The following is a 14,545-nucleotide window of genomic DNA, read 5'->3' as shown; positions in this document are numbered from 1 at the left end:
ATGCGCCACGCGCCTGGGCGCGGAGTTGACGTCACGGGGAGGGGCGGAGCCTCTGCCGAGCGGCGCGCGGCGGCAAGATGGCGGTGAGCGCGTCGGCGTGGGGAGGGGGCCGTGGTGCGCGGGCCCGGGGGTGGACCCGGGCTCGAGCGTGGAGTGGCTGAGGAGCGGGGTGGGGGGGGGGAACCCGGGGACCGGGCCGTGCGGGTCAGAGCCCGAGAACCTGGGGACGTGGACATGGGGGGCGGGGGGGGGACATGGAGAGAGACGAGGGACTGAGATTGCTCACATCTGGGGCACCCAGAGCCAAGATAGGAGACGGAAGGCAGAGAGGGTAACCGGGGTGATGGAGCTGAGGATGGCGGCGTGGGGGCTGAGATAGGGAACGTGGAGGGCAGAGGGCTGAGGGGGGACTTAGATGGGGAATTGGGGGGATGGGAAACACGGGGGGGGGCGGGCAGGAACTGAGGATGGGGTGGGGGAGACGTGCAGACAGAGACCTCTGGGCAGCAGCAGCTGGGCCCCAGGGACGCAGTGGCCTAGAATTGTGGAAGCCAGTCCAGTCAGCTCCTCATCCATCCCATGCTTGCTTCCCCAGGACAAGGAGAAAAAGAAGAAGGAGAGCATCCTAGACTTGTCCAAGTACATTGACAAGACCATCAGGGTGAAGTTCCAGGGAGGCCGAGAAGGTGAGCTCCTCCCCTCACCACACACACTCACACAAACACAGGGCCTGCAACTGTTAGATTTAGAGGATAGAGGTTCAAAGCCAATCCAGACAAAAAGTACATGAAATTCCATTTCTAATCCAGCAAAATGCCAGTCTGAATGTGTGACTCAAGTGGTAGAGCACCAGCTGAGCAAGCATAAGACCCTGCTGTGCCTCTGAAGTAGGCCTTTGGACTGCTGCATGACATAACCCCTGCCCCCAAGCTGCAGTGTACTTACCAGACAAACTCCCAGAATTCCTTTCTCTTTCCCCCAGCTGCTGTTGGGAGCTTTTGTGACTCTCCATCTTGAGTCAGATTCTTTTTTTGTTCTTCCTTTTTTGTTTTGTCAATTGTAGGACTTGAATTCAGGGCCTGGGCACTGCCCCTGAGCTCTTCAGCTCAAAGCTAGTACTCCTCCACTTTGAGCCAAAACTTCACATTCAGTTTTCGGGTGGTTCATTGGAGATGAGAGTTTCATGGACTTTCCTGCGTGGACTGGCTTTGAACTGTTATCCTCAGCTATAATTGGAACATCAGAGCTAGAAGGGTGGTATGTGTACAAACACCCAGCTTATTCTGCTGAGGTAAGATACTGTGAACTTTTTTTTGCCAGGGTTAGCTTGGAACCACACTCTTCCTGATCTCAGCCTCCTGTGTAGCTGGGATTATAGGCATAAGCTACTATGCCTAGCTAAAATTAACCATTTTTAACCATACCACTCAGTGACACTAAGTAATGGAACAGTACCTTTCTGTTGTGCCACCATTGCCACCATCCATTTGCCAAAGTCCCTCATCTTCCCATGAAGCTCTGTCCCTTTCACCACAAACTCCCCTCTGCTCCCAGCACTCTACCACCTGAACTATGTCCTCTGTTTTTCAGTTAGTGTCTCATACTTTTGTGTAGACCAGGCTTGAGCTTTCATCCTCCTGCCCCGCCACCTTCCAAGTAACTGTGACCACACTGAGTTAGGACACCAGGCCAGCAGAGCTCTGCCTGTTAGCTTCTTCCTCCCATACCTTTCCCACATGGTGATGCCACTGCCTGTATCTGGACTGCTCTTGAACTAAGAGTTTTGTTTTTGTTTTTTTTGCCAATTCTGGGACTTGAACTCAGGGCCTGGGCACTGTCCTTGAGCTTTCTCAAAGCTAGCATTCTTCCATTTGAACCACAGTACCACTTACGGCTTTTTCTACACATGTGATACCAAGAAATCAAACCCAGGGCTTCGTGCATACTAGGCAGGCACTTTTACCACTAGGCCAAACACCTGGCCTCCAAAGTATTGTTTCTATAGATGTTTTTAAGCCTTGGAAAAAGAGCCAGGTGTGGTGACTCACACCTGTAATCCTAGCTACTCAGGAGGCTGAGATCTGAGGATCGAAGTTCAAAGCCAAAGCCAGCCTGGGCACTGCTCTGAAGACCATGAGACTCTTATCTCCAATTAACCACTAGAAAAGCAGATGTGGGGCTGTGGCTCAAGCTGTAGGGCTGAAGAGCTCAGGTACAGTGCCCAGGCCCTCAGTTCAAGCCCCACAACCAACAACAACAACAAACACTGGAAAAAGAATCAAAAGCTACTTGATGACACAGAGATGACTGGAAACTCCCATTTGAGCATCCAGAAATACAAGGGTTTTTTGGCACAAGTCCATTGTGCGCTGATGTACTCTTGTGGGCCACTGGCAAGCAGCTGCCCCCATGTGGCCACCTGGCCTCTGCCCACATCAGCTGATGGTATGGAGGTGGCTGGTGTCCCTTATCTGCCAGGGGAGGTCCTGGCCGTGGACTCCCCTGTCCTGAATCCTGTGCTGACCTGACATCCTTCCCTCTGTCTGTCCCATCCTGTGATTTTTCCAAGCCAGTGGAATCCTGAAAGGCTTTGACCCACTGCTCAATCTCGTGCTGGACGGCACTGTGGAGTACATGCGAGGTGAGGACACGCTAGCCTGGCTGACAGTGCCCCCGTCCCAGGTCCTCTGATGACACACAGTGGCAGGGCCCGGGCAGGTGGGGTTCTAGCCTGGGTGCTCTGGGCTACTGCCTGTCCTGTTTCTGAAGGGCTGTTGGGCAGTGCAGGGAGCTCTCAGGAGTGGTGGCCGCCTCCCGCCTCTGTGCCACACAGGGGCCCACAAAGCACTAGGCCCAAGTAGGCCCCATTCCCCAGAGATGTGGCTGTGGCAAATCCATATCCTAATGTGTGTGTGTGTGTGTGTTTGTCCCATTGTAAACCCTGTGCCCAGCACCCCAGTGCAGCTTGCTGGGCTCCTGGGTCATTTCAGCCACCTGCCTGGTGACAGGGCGTGGCTGACTCAGGTCTGGAAACATCCCCAGAGAAGGTTGGGAACTTGGTTTGCAGGGTCTGTGGGACACTTTTTCCTCCATGGCCTACAGCAGGCACTGACCAGCCCCTCCTGCCCCCCAGATCCGGACGACCAGTACAAGCTCACGGAGGACACGCGGCAGCTGGGCCTCGTGGTGTGCCGCGGCACGTCGGTGGTGCTCATCTGCCCCCAGGACGGCATGGAGGCCATCCCCAACCCCTTCGTCCAGCAGCAGGAGGCCTAGCTGCGGAGCCGCCCACAGCCCCACTTTCTGTACAGTTGACTTTGTGTTTTTCATTGTTTTTTTTTTTTTTAATTTTTTAAATAAAATTGCAAACCTCAAGCTTCCAAGCTCCCAGAATCCTTTTTTTTTTTTTTTTTTTTTTTGGCTTTGGGGTGTTGAGAAACTCGGGTCCTACCTAGCAACATGGCTTAGTCCCTGGCCTTTGCTGGGAGCGAAGCAGGTTCCAAGACAACCTCGGGACACAGCCCAGACCAGGCCAGGGAACATAGAGGGCTTAGGCAGGTGACACTCCACGGACCCAGTGGCTTGGACACGGGAACAGCAATCTGATCTGATCCCTCCCCCTCCCACCTCAAAGCCACAGGGCCAAGAGAAAGCCTCCCCTGAGGCTGCTCAGCTGGCCTGGGGTGCTGGGCCCCAGGAGATGGGCCCTGTCTGCTATGTGCCCCTCCTTTCCATCTGGCCTGGCCCTGTCACCACCCGCCTTTCATAGGCCCAGTCCCAGAAGCCGCTGGCCTAGCATCTGCTGGGCTCAGGCTGCAGCCTGCGCGCTCCTGTGTTCCCCCATACCACATGATGGTCAGGGTCCTGGAGTGGGAGGCCATGAAGAACAGAGAGGACCCTTACTTTACCCTAGCCAGATGAGGGACTAGGGTCACCCAGGGGTCTTGGTTGCCAGTAAAAAAAGGTGCCAGAGTCCAGCCCTGGGCCCCAGGGGAAGCTGGGAGCCTAGGACAGGAAGTCTGGCTAAGACAGGAAGCTTGGCCAGCTGAGCTGTCGTGGACAGCACTAGAGCACACACACTGTTCAGCAGCCCTCCGTCCCCTCCCAGCCCCTGCATTGGCTCCTGGCTTCAGAGCTCTTCCCACACTGGCTATGCTGCTTAGAGGAAATGTCCTGCCCTCTCTTAGTTCCATGGCTGCATATCTTGAAAGACACAGAAAGTCCTTCGTGACCAGGTAGCAAGAGCATACACAGTCACAGAGTTTTGGGTTCAAGGCCAAAGGTGGAACAGAAGGAATGTAATGAGGTCCAGAAAATAGATTTGCTGGGCCAGGAGTTTGGCCTAGTGGTAGAGTGCTTGCCCAGCATGCACAAAGACTTGGGTTGATTCCTCAGTACCACATACATAGAAAAAGTTAGAAATGGTGCTATGGCTCAAGTGGTAGAGTGCTACCCTTGAGAAAAGCCCACAGGCAGCACTCAGGCCCTGAGTTCAAGCCCCAGGACTGGCAAAAAAAAAAAAAAAAAAAAGATTTGCTGAGGTCCAGGCAGAACTGCCCAGAAAAGGCCAGAAACAAGCCAGTGTTGTTCAGTCTCACACCCTTAAGACTCGACTGTGACCTGATTTGTTAAGGATGGATGTAACCCTACCTCTGCTTGGGGGGGTCTGCTTTATGAAGGTGGCTCTCCCCAGCCAACTGTCCCGCCACGTTTCCTCATTGTCTGTGGGCCTCGTGCCACCCCAGGATGGAACACAGTTACACATTCTTTACCACACTAGGCACTGGTGGTTCACGCCTGTAAGTAATCCCAACTATTCTGGAAGCTAAAATCTGAGTGCAATGCCAGCCCTGGCAGAGAGGCTGTGAGACTTCATCTCCAATGAACCACTGAAAAACCAGAGGTGGAGCTGTGGCTCAAAGTGGTAGAATGCTAGCCTTGAGCAAAAGAGTTTAGGGACAGTGCCTAGGCCCCAGGACTGGCGAGAGAGAGAGAGAGAGAGAGAGAGAGAGAGAGAGAGAGAGAGAGAGAGAGAGAGAGAGAGAGAGAAAGAGTCTCCAAACCAGGCATCTGTGGCTCATCCCTAATAATCCTAGCAACTCAGGAGGCTTAGATCTAAGGATGGCAGTTCAAAGCCAGCCAGGGCAGAAAGTCCATGAGATTCTTACTTCCAATTAAGCACCAGGAAAACTGAAAGTGGTGCTATGGCTCAAGTGGTAGAGTGCTAGCCTTGAGTAAAATAGCTCAGAGATAGTGCCCAGACCCTGAGTTCAAGCCCCAGCACTGGTACGTACACACAAAAAAAGGTCCTGATGCATAAACTCTGGGCCTGGGCACTGTCCCTGAGCTCTTCAGCTCAAGGCCACTGCCCTCCACCTTGAGCCACAGCGCCACTTCCGGTTTTCCAGTGATTCATTGGAGATAAGAGTCTCAAGGGCTTTAGTGCCTAGGCTGGCTTTGAACCTTGTTCCTCAGACCTCAGCCTCCTGAGTAGCTAGGGTTGCAGGCGTGAGCCACTGGCACTAAGAAAAGGTCCTGCACTTCTATGTCTGAAGTAAATGGAAAGATCTGGAAGCACCTGTACCTGCTTGTGACCAAGAAGGTGATGTTTTGTTAAGAATACATGGAGGGCTGGGAGTTTGGCCTAATGGTTAAAGTGCTTGCCTAGCATGCATGAAGACCCGGGTTCGATTCCTTGGTACCACATACATAGAAAAAAGCCGGAAGTGGTGCTGAGGCTCAAGTGGTAGAGCTCTAGCCTTGAGAAAATCCAAGGACAGTGCTCAGGCCCTGAGCTCAAGCCCAGGACTGGCAAAAAAAAAAAAAAAAAAAGAATACATGGAAAGTGGAGCCAGGCGTGGTGGCTCACCCCTGTAACAGCCACTCAGAAAGCTGAGATCTGAGGATCAAGGTTCAAAGCCAGTCTGGGCACAAAAAACCCACAAAAAAAGCAAAAGAATACATGGAAAGTGGAATCTTTTTACAAAGGATCGAAGACAAGAAAAGTAGAAAGGGAGATGCGGAAAGATCTGGAGAAACATGAGCAGCGAAACAGGAGATAGAGGATGGGGACAGAAATGAGGACACCTGGGCCAGCCTGTGACACTGGATCCCCCAACCTCCCTGTCTGTGGGTGCTGCTGCAAATCCCCATTCCCCATGCCCTTGCCTGCTGCTGCCATGCCCATCAGAGGCTACCCGCTGACCCCAGCCCAGATCCCCCCCTTCCATCTCCCTGACACCCTCGCTCAGCCCAGGCTGCGGCCCTCCCGCCCAGGGCCCGGCCTGGGGCACGTGCCCTGGGTGACCACAGCCCACGGTCTCCAGGTTCTGGCAGCGAGGCCTCGGGTTTTGACAGAGGAGGCCCCATTTTGGGAGACGTTGCCTGAGAAGAGGGAAAGACAGACAGGCCTCACGTTGGCCTCAAACCAGCCAGACACCCCCAGGACACCACCATATCACAGGTTCCAGAAGCTTCTAAAGGTGGATAACTTCTTTACAATGCTAACGGTCAGTCCTGTCCTCTGTCTCTCTCCTTTGTGTGTGTGTGGGGGGGGGGGTTGTTTTTGGTTTTGGTCAGTCCTGGGGCTTGAACCCAGGGCCTGAGCTTTGTCCCTGGGCCTCTCTGTGCTCAAGGCTAGCACTCGACCACTTGAGCCACAGCACCACTTCTGGCTTTTTCTGTGTATTTGGTACTGAGGAACTGAACCTGGTTTCATGCATGTTAAGCGGGCACTCTACTGCTAGCCACACTCCCAGCCCCGCCCCTCCCCCAGCTCTTTTCCAGTTAGTTCTTTTTTGAATAGGGCCTCACATTTATGCCCAATCAGATCTGGACCTTGACTGTCCTCTTTCATGGTCCCCTTGTAACTGGAATGGTCAGCACACACCATCACCCCCAACTTTGTTGGGTTGATTTTGCCCAGGCTGGCCTTGAGCTGGTATTAAGCATTGAGCCATGGGTGTATGTGTGTGTGTGTGTGTGTGTGTGTGTGTGTGTGTGTGTGTGTGCATGTGTTTCAGCTTGGGGCCTGGATGCTGTCCCTTAGCTTTTTCATTCAAGGCTGGTGCTCTACCACTTGAGCCACAGCACCACTTATGGTTTTGGGTAGTTAATTGGCGATTAAGAATCTCATAGAGTTTCCTGCCTAGGCTAGCTTTGAACTGCAATCCTCAGATCTCAGCCTCCTGAATAGCTAAGATTATAGGTATGGGCCATCAACACTTGATTTAGCAGCCTCCTTCTCCTCCTCCTGATTGTCTGAGACAGGGTCTCACTATGTAGCTCAGGCCCACAGAGGTTCACTAACTTGCCCAGGGTCACACAGCCTGGATTGTGACACATCCAGTTGGTGAGGTACCTGCTCACCATCTCCCATTTTACTTTCCCTTTGTTCCAGTACCAACTGAAAATGCTCCCCACACACCCCTAACATTTGTGGATCCAAAAAAATTTGTTGGTCCAGAAAGTGAGGTCCCAAATAGGCAGGAGTGAGGTGGAGGAGGCTGTGCTTGGAGAAGAGAGAAGAGAATGGAAGGGCTGACAAGCCCTGCGTTGTGCTGGGAGCAGAGGACATCACATTCTTGTCACTTTCATAGGTTCCTTCCTGCCTCGGACAGCGACTGGGGGGCTGTCATCCAGCTCCAGAGCACCCTGGAAAGGACCAGGACCCAGTCATGTAGGCCGGGCCCTGCTGTCTGTCTCCCCCTTGCCCCTGTGGATCTAGAAGCTTCCTGAGCATAGAATAGGAGCCACACCTATCACTCAATAAACATTTGCTGGTGAATGAGCTCTCTTAGGCCCTTCTGCCTGTGTCTTCATGTTTCTCCGCCTGCCTTCAGGCCCTGGGTCCATACCTTTGCAGCCCTGAACCCCCACGTGTCCCCATGCACCCCTGCTCTCCCCATTTGGCTTCTCCTCCCTGCCTTCCCCCACGCCAGCCTTGTCCTGGCCCTTCCTGTGGAAGAAGCCAAGGACGATCTGAGTTTGAGGCCAGCGCAGCAAAGTTAGCAAGACTTTTTTTTCCCCCTCAAAAGCAAAATACAGCTAGGTGCCAATAGCTCATACTTATGATCCCAGTTCCTCAGGAGGTTTGGGATCTGCAGATCAAGGTTCAAAGCCAGCCCAGGCAGGACAAGACCATGAGACTCGTATCTCCAAATTAGCCAGCAAAAAAAGCCAGAAATGAGAAGCCGGGCACTGCGGCTCACGCCTGTAATCCTAGCTAATCGGGAGGCTGAGATCTGAGGATTGAGGTTAAAGAAGGTGAGACTCTTATCTCCAATTAATCACTAGAAAAGAGGAAGTGGGGCTGTGGCTCAAGGGGTAAGGTGGTAGCCTAGAGCTGAAGAGCTCAGGGACAACACTCAGGCCCAGAGTTCAAGCCCCAATACATGCACACACACACACACACACACACACACACACACACACACACACACACACACACACACACAAATGCAAACACAAGGACAAGGAGCATGACACAGTGGGAAAGTGCCTGCCAGGTTCTGGATTCAATCCCCAGTTGTGGATTCAATCCCCAGCAAAGACCGAACTGAGACATGAGAAGGAGAGAGGGTGAAAGGGAGGGAAAATGGGAGGGGATATGCAAATAACAGAAGGGCGGAGCAAAGCCTGATTGGAGCAGGTGCTGGCTCCCTGGCTGGCTGCATCAGGCAGGAGGCTTTGGCCTGTGGTCGCCAGGTGGCGCTTGGAGCCCGCTAGGTTATGAAGAGGCTCTGCCAGTGAGACCCAGAGCGCAGCCAGAGTATCTCAGATGGGTGACTTGGCCAGATGTGACAAGTTGCTGGCTGACCCAGAATTTCACCCTGCGCTGGGGAAGCATCACCTTCTGTGGCTGCAGAGGCTGTGTGGGCATGTTGGTGTTCAGGATGCTGATGGAAAAGCCACCACGCAATGCCCTATGCTGCCAGGGGTAGAGCCTGCAGACATCTGTTTTGGATCTCTAACCTCGGGGGATGCTGAGCTGGCACGATCGGTTGTCTCAGCCACTCTAGGAGGCTGAGGTATCACCCGTGGTAGGACAGGGGAAGTGGGGGTCAGAGGGTAAAGGCAGCTGTCCTCCAGGGCAAGCGTTTTAGCCATCTGGAGCTTTCTAGATGGCTCAGGACTGCACACAGCAGGCTGCAGAGCGCTGGTATGAGGCTGGCTGGGGAGAGAGGGAGGGGCTGTCACCCAGGAAGGCCAGAAGCCTGGGTTCTGGAAGGGTTTCTGACCTCACCCAGGAGGTTCTGAGTTCCCATCCCTAGCTGATTTCAAGGAGAGGAGAATGGGGACCTGGAGTCAGAATCATGGCAGGAGCATTTGGCAGTGTAGGGAGGTCAGAAGAAAGGTCGACTCCATTCCCACTCCCACTGGGGGTGGGCAGGAGTGTGGGGAAGGAGCAGAGCGAGCTGGGGCTCCCGAGTCCATCTCAGTATAACTGTCTATGTGATGTGTTTGGGTTGGCTGGGAACTAGCCAGGCCCAGGCACTTTTGATAAAATGGCCAAATCCTGGCAGGGACATGCTTCTCTTCTACAACCACCCCCCACCTCCCCAGGCCTGGCTCTGACTCAGGACACCCTGTATGAGGTCAGAGGCCCACACAATGCCATGGCCTGAGTAATTGCCAAAGTAAATTATTATTATTATTATTATTATTATTATTATTACCAATCCTGGGCTTGAACTCAAGGCCTGAGCACTGTCCTTGGGCTTTCTCAAGGCTAGAGCTTTACCATTTGAGCCCCAGCACCACTCCTGGCTTTTTTTTTCTATGTATGTGGTGCTAAGGAGCTGAACCCCGGTCTTTGTGAATGCCAGGTAAGCACTCTACCACTAGGCCAAACTACAGATCCAGATTTGTTTTTTGTCAGTCATGGGACTTGAACTCTGGTCCTGGGTGTTGTCCCTGAGCTCTCTTCAGTTCCAGGCTAGTGCTCTACTACTTGACCCACAGTGCCACTTCCTGTTTTCTGGTGGTTCATTGGAGATAAGACTCTCAAGGACTTTAGTGCCCCAGATGGCTTAGAACTACGATCTTCAGATCTCAGACTCCTGAGTAGCTAGGATGACAGGTGTGAGCCACAGCGCCTGGTTGCAGAAGTCATGTCTTCCCTCTCTGAGGCAGGAAGGACAAGGCCAAGATGGCAGCACCTGGCGTCCCCAGGATTCTGTTCTCTCAGGGCATCAAGACTTGAGAGCAGTCCCCAGGGACCCAGAGCTGCAGGAGAGACCTCATCTCAAGGCCTGAGTCCCACCCAGGGGCCTCAGTGATTCATCTCCACAATGTAATCTCACCACAGCCTCTCACTCCCCCAAGGGGTCCAAGCCAAATCAGAGAGCTGAACTCTAGGCAGCCAGAGGAACCCTGCACTCCAGATGTCCCAAGATTGCCAGGCTGCCTGACCAGTTTTCCCCCCCCTCAACCCAGGAAAATCCATAAAGGCCTGGTGGTGTTGGAGGTGTGCCTCAAGCTACAGAGAGTCTCCCAAGCAAGCTCGAGCCTGGTACTATAGGTGAGGGATGGAGGATGAGGCTGTGCCTCTGTTTCCCCTTCACACCTGACACTGCCTCCTGAGCACTGACGCCTCCACCCCACATACCCCGCCCCCCTTGGCCCAAAAGCCCTGGATGTCTTCTAGGGACGTGTGAGAGAAAGTAACTGCCATCTCCCTGGGTCAACACCAAGTCACTCAGAAATCACAGTCCTGCATGAACAAATGACACCCTGGAAGAGAAAACAGGGAGAAGTGGCTGAGGACACGAAGGGCTGGGGCAGGGACAGAGGGTTTCAGGATTTTCGGACTGGCCTGGGGCAGGGTATGGGATCTGGTGATGGAGTTATCCTCAGCCTCAGTTTCCCCACCTGTAGAACGGCTGATTAAGTCTTAGCACGACAGTGACCAGTGAGTGAGAGCTCAAGATGAAGTTTGCTAGGAATGGGGGGGGGGGTTGTGGTGAAATCTCCCCCATTTTTACAGTAGGCTGATAATTCCACGAAGACTCTGTCCATCTTGGTGAGGGCGGGACACACAGCTGCGCTTAACCAATGAGCGTGCGGCTGAGGCTGATGCTCACCTGTTGCTAGGGAGAGGAGCAACGCTGCCCTACGTCAAGACGGCTGCTGTCTCCATGACAACGAGGGCCAGGCTGCAGCCCGGTGGGGAGGGTGGGACCTTAGGCCGGAAGCTGGAGACGTACGATTACGATTGGCCGAGGAGAGCAGCACGCAGCACGTCCCCGCGCGTGCGCACTCACTCGTCCTACCTGTGCCCTTGGCTTTGAGCCCAGTTCTGGTTGGAGTTTTGGTCGAGTGTATGGGAGAAGCAAGCTTTCTTTGGCACATCTTCTAGGTTGGATCGTAGGAGGCAAAAGCGGTAGGACGTCAGGTTCACACACTCCCCGGCTTCTGGAACGTGGAGGAGGCTCAGGGAAGGGCCAGGCTCCTTTAGGAAGGGTCGCCCTGGGGATGGGACAGGGAGGGCTGTTTGAGGAAGGACAAGCCATCCCCTGCCCTCAGGGGACCTGTGGATCAGGCTTGGAGTCTCAGGGGCAGGCGGGCAGCAAGATGATGTCTTAGACAAGGCCAGGAAGAAAGACAGGCACTCTTTAGTGTATCACAATCTATTATTTCTTTCTTCTCTTTTCTTTATTTTTAAGCTTGGAAACAGGGTCTCTCTATGTCGTCTAGGCTGGAATCAAACTGGAGCTCCTTAGCCTCTCCCTCTCTGAGTGCAGGGATTATAGGTGGGTGTTACTACATCTGTTTTGTGTTTTGGTCGGTGGTGGGGCTTGAACTCTGGGCCTGGGCGCTGCCCTTGAGCTCTTCAGTTTAAGGGTACTGCTCTACCACTTGAGCCACAGTGCCACTTCTGGATTTTTGGTGGCTCATTGGAGATAGAAGTCTCACGGACTTCCATGCCGGGGTTGGCTTTGAACCTTGATCCTCAGATCTCAGCCTCCTGAGAAGCTAGGATTGTAGGCATGAGCCACCTGTTTTCGTTTTGGGTTTTTGGGTTTGTTTTTTTGTTTTGTTTTGTTTTGTTTTTGGTGCCAGTCCTGGGCTTGAGCTCAGGGCCTGAGCACTGTCCTTGGACTTTCTCAAGGCTAGAGCTCTACCACTTGAGCCTCAGCACCACTTCCGACTTTTTTCTATGTATATGATACCGAGGAATCAAACCTGGGTCTTCGTGCATGCTAGGCAAGCACTCTACCACTAGGCCAAACTAGCCCCTGTTTTTGTTTTTTAAACCCTGATTTCAATAGCACATCGCTTACATAAAATAATTCTATGAGAACACACACACACACACACACACACACACACACACACACACATCATGGAGTCCAAGAAAAGGAATCAAGAAGAAAGAGCTTTCTGTAATGCCAGGACTGAGAAAACTCACTGGGGTCCACAGGAAGCCCTGCCAGAGGCACCCATGGCAGGAACATTGCCCACTTCTACCCTCTTGCTAATGGGGATCCGCTGGCTCCAGCCTTCTCCCCTTCTTGGGCAGTTACTCCTACGTGGAAAATGTGGGACAGCTGAAGTCTGAAGATGACCTGAAAAATGAGACCCTACCTTAAAATATTTGAAGCAAAAGAAATGCTTTGGGGTATGGATCAGTAGTAGAGCACACAATAGTAAGTTTGAGTCCCTGAGTTCAAACCCCACTACAGGAAGATAGAAAGAAAGAGGGAAGGAGAGGAGATAGAATATTAGTGAACAATGAAAAAAGTCATTCTGATGCCTGCTACAATATGAAGGACTTGAGGACAGGCATTGAATGACACAGCAGACATAGGACACACCAAAGATCCACTCAACAGCAGCTCCCTAGATGGTCAGATACACAGAGCCAAGAAGTAGGATGGGCATGTGTGTGACAAGAGCTATGGGGGAGGGGATCTAGTGTTGCATGGGGAGTGTGGGGGATAGGTGGTAGTGGTGATTCCACAGCCATGCTGCTGAGCTGTAATGCATCTGGATTGTGTGTGTGTGTGTGTGTGTGTGTGTGTGTGTGTGTGTGTGTGTGTGTGTTGTGGGGCTTGCATCATAGCCTGAATGTTGTCCTTCAACTCTTTCTGCTTAAGGCTAGTGCTTTACCACTCTGAGCCACTTCTGGCTTTCTAGTGGTTAGTTGGAGATTAAAAAAAAAATGTCTCACGAGCTGGGCACAGTGGCTCACACCTGTAATCCTAGCTATTCAAGAGGCTGAGATCTGAGGATCATGGTTAAAAGCCAACTAAAGTCTGTGAGACTTCTATCTCCAATTAACCACCAGAAAACTAGAAGTAGTGCTGTTGCTCAAGGAGTAGGGCTGTAGCCTTGAGCCAAAGAGCTCAGGGTCAATGTCCAGGCCCAGAGTTAAACTCCACAACAGAACAACAACAAAAAAATGTCTCAAGGACTTTGTTGCCTGGGCTGGTTTTGAACCACGATCCTCAGAGCATGTGGATTTTATGTTGGGTAACCTAAAAACTAAAAGCAAAGCAAATCCAGGCACCAGTGGCTCACACCTGTAATCCTAACTACATGGGAGGATGGGATCTTGAAGCCAGGTTTGAAGCCAGCCTGGGCAGAAAAGTCTGGGAGACTCTGTCTTCAATTAACTAGCAAAAAGCCAGACTGAAGATGTGGCTTAAGTGGTAGAGTGTCAGCTGTAAGCAAGCTAATGGAGCTGGGGAAAGTGAGGCCTAAAATTCCAGTGTCATTAGTGGTGGTGGGTAAAGCAAAAGCCAGTCAGGTCATGTGTAGCTTAAGTACCGCTTAGGATGATGTTTCAGCACCCTGGACAGTTCCTGAGGCCGCTAAGGCCCAAGCCACTGCTGGTCTGTCAAAACTGAACCATCTGACAGAACTGTCTCTGTCTACAACACCTATCTCCCTCTCCTTCATCCATCCAACTCCTACTCGCTCCTTGGCACCCAAATCCCTTTGTCACTGCCCCTGTGCTACCCTAGGGAAACCCCAAGGGCCCTGCACACTGCCTGGCTCCAATGATGTCTCTAAATGAGTGCAGATTCCTGCAGCCGCCTGGACACTGTCTTCTGAGACCAGCACTTCTTCCAGCCAGGAGAGAGGAAGTCTGTGCCTTCTGTCTAAAGCTTTTCACTCTTTTCTTCCCCATCTCAGCTTTCTGCCCAGACTAGATTGGGGAGAAGGTGGGAAAGACTAGTGTGGGGGTGGGGGGCAGGTTGTCTTAGAGGTGTGTGTGTGTCCTGGAGCTTCAACTCAGTGCCTGGGTGCTGTCTCTGAGCTTTTTTTTCTCAAGTCTAGCACTCTATCACTTGAGCCACAGCTCCACTTATGGCTTTTTGGTACTTCATTGGAGATAAGCGTCTCATGGATTTTACTGCATGGGGTTGGCTTTGAACCAGGATCCTCAGATCACAGCCTCCTAGGTCACTGGGATTACAGGAATATGAGCCACTGGCACCCTTTGACTGGGTATAGATTGTATCCCTCGGGGGTCCATTATGATTGAAGACTGGGAAGAGTGGGAGGGGCAGGGACCTTGTCCTTAGACCATGAGGCA

The 14,545-nt window shown here is 52.6% G+C and overlaps 1 protein-coding gene across 1 annotated transcript; it reads left to right on the top strand.

The window, feature by feature from the left end:
- Nucleotides 1–11: 11 nt before the first annotated feature.
- Nucleotides 12–3,375, top strand: Lsm7 (LSM7 homolog, U6 small nuclear RNA and mRNA degradation associated). Its single transcript, XM_090341045.1, has 4 exons — nt 12–83; nt 596–686; nt 2,570–2,641; nt 3,134–3,375. Exons 1-4 carry the CDS (start codon nt 78–80, stop codon nt 3,274–3,276), a joined length of 312 nt encoding a protein of 103 aa, XP_090197171.1. The 5' UTR covers nt 12–77; the 3' UTR covers nt 3,277–3,375.
- Nucleotides 3,376–14,545: the final 11,170 nt, after the last annotated feature.

The sequence above is a fragment of the Megascapheus bottae genome, chromosome 1 (assembly GCF_031878675.1).
Source record: "Megascapheus bottae isolate mThoBot1 chromosome 1, mThoBot2.hap1, whole genome shotgun sequence".
Classification (NCBI taxonomy): domain Eukaryota; kingdom Metazoa; phylum Chordata; class Mammalia; order Rodentia; family Geomyidae; genus Megascapheus; species Megascapheus bottae.
This window is presented reverse-complemented; position numbering and strand designations above follow the sequence as displayed.

Bases quoted from the DNA above. Each gene is read 5' to 3' on its own strand.
- Lsm7 (XM_090341045.1), top strand. The intron at 687-2,569 runs GTGAGCTCCTCC...GATTTTTCCAAG, and splicing joins GTTCCAGGGAGGCCGAGAAG to CCAGTGGAATCCTGAAAGGC. The intron at 2,642-3,133 runs GTGAGGACACGC...CCTGCCCCCCAG, and splicing joins CACTGTGGAGTACATGCGAG to ATCCGGACGACCAGTACAAG.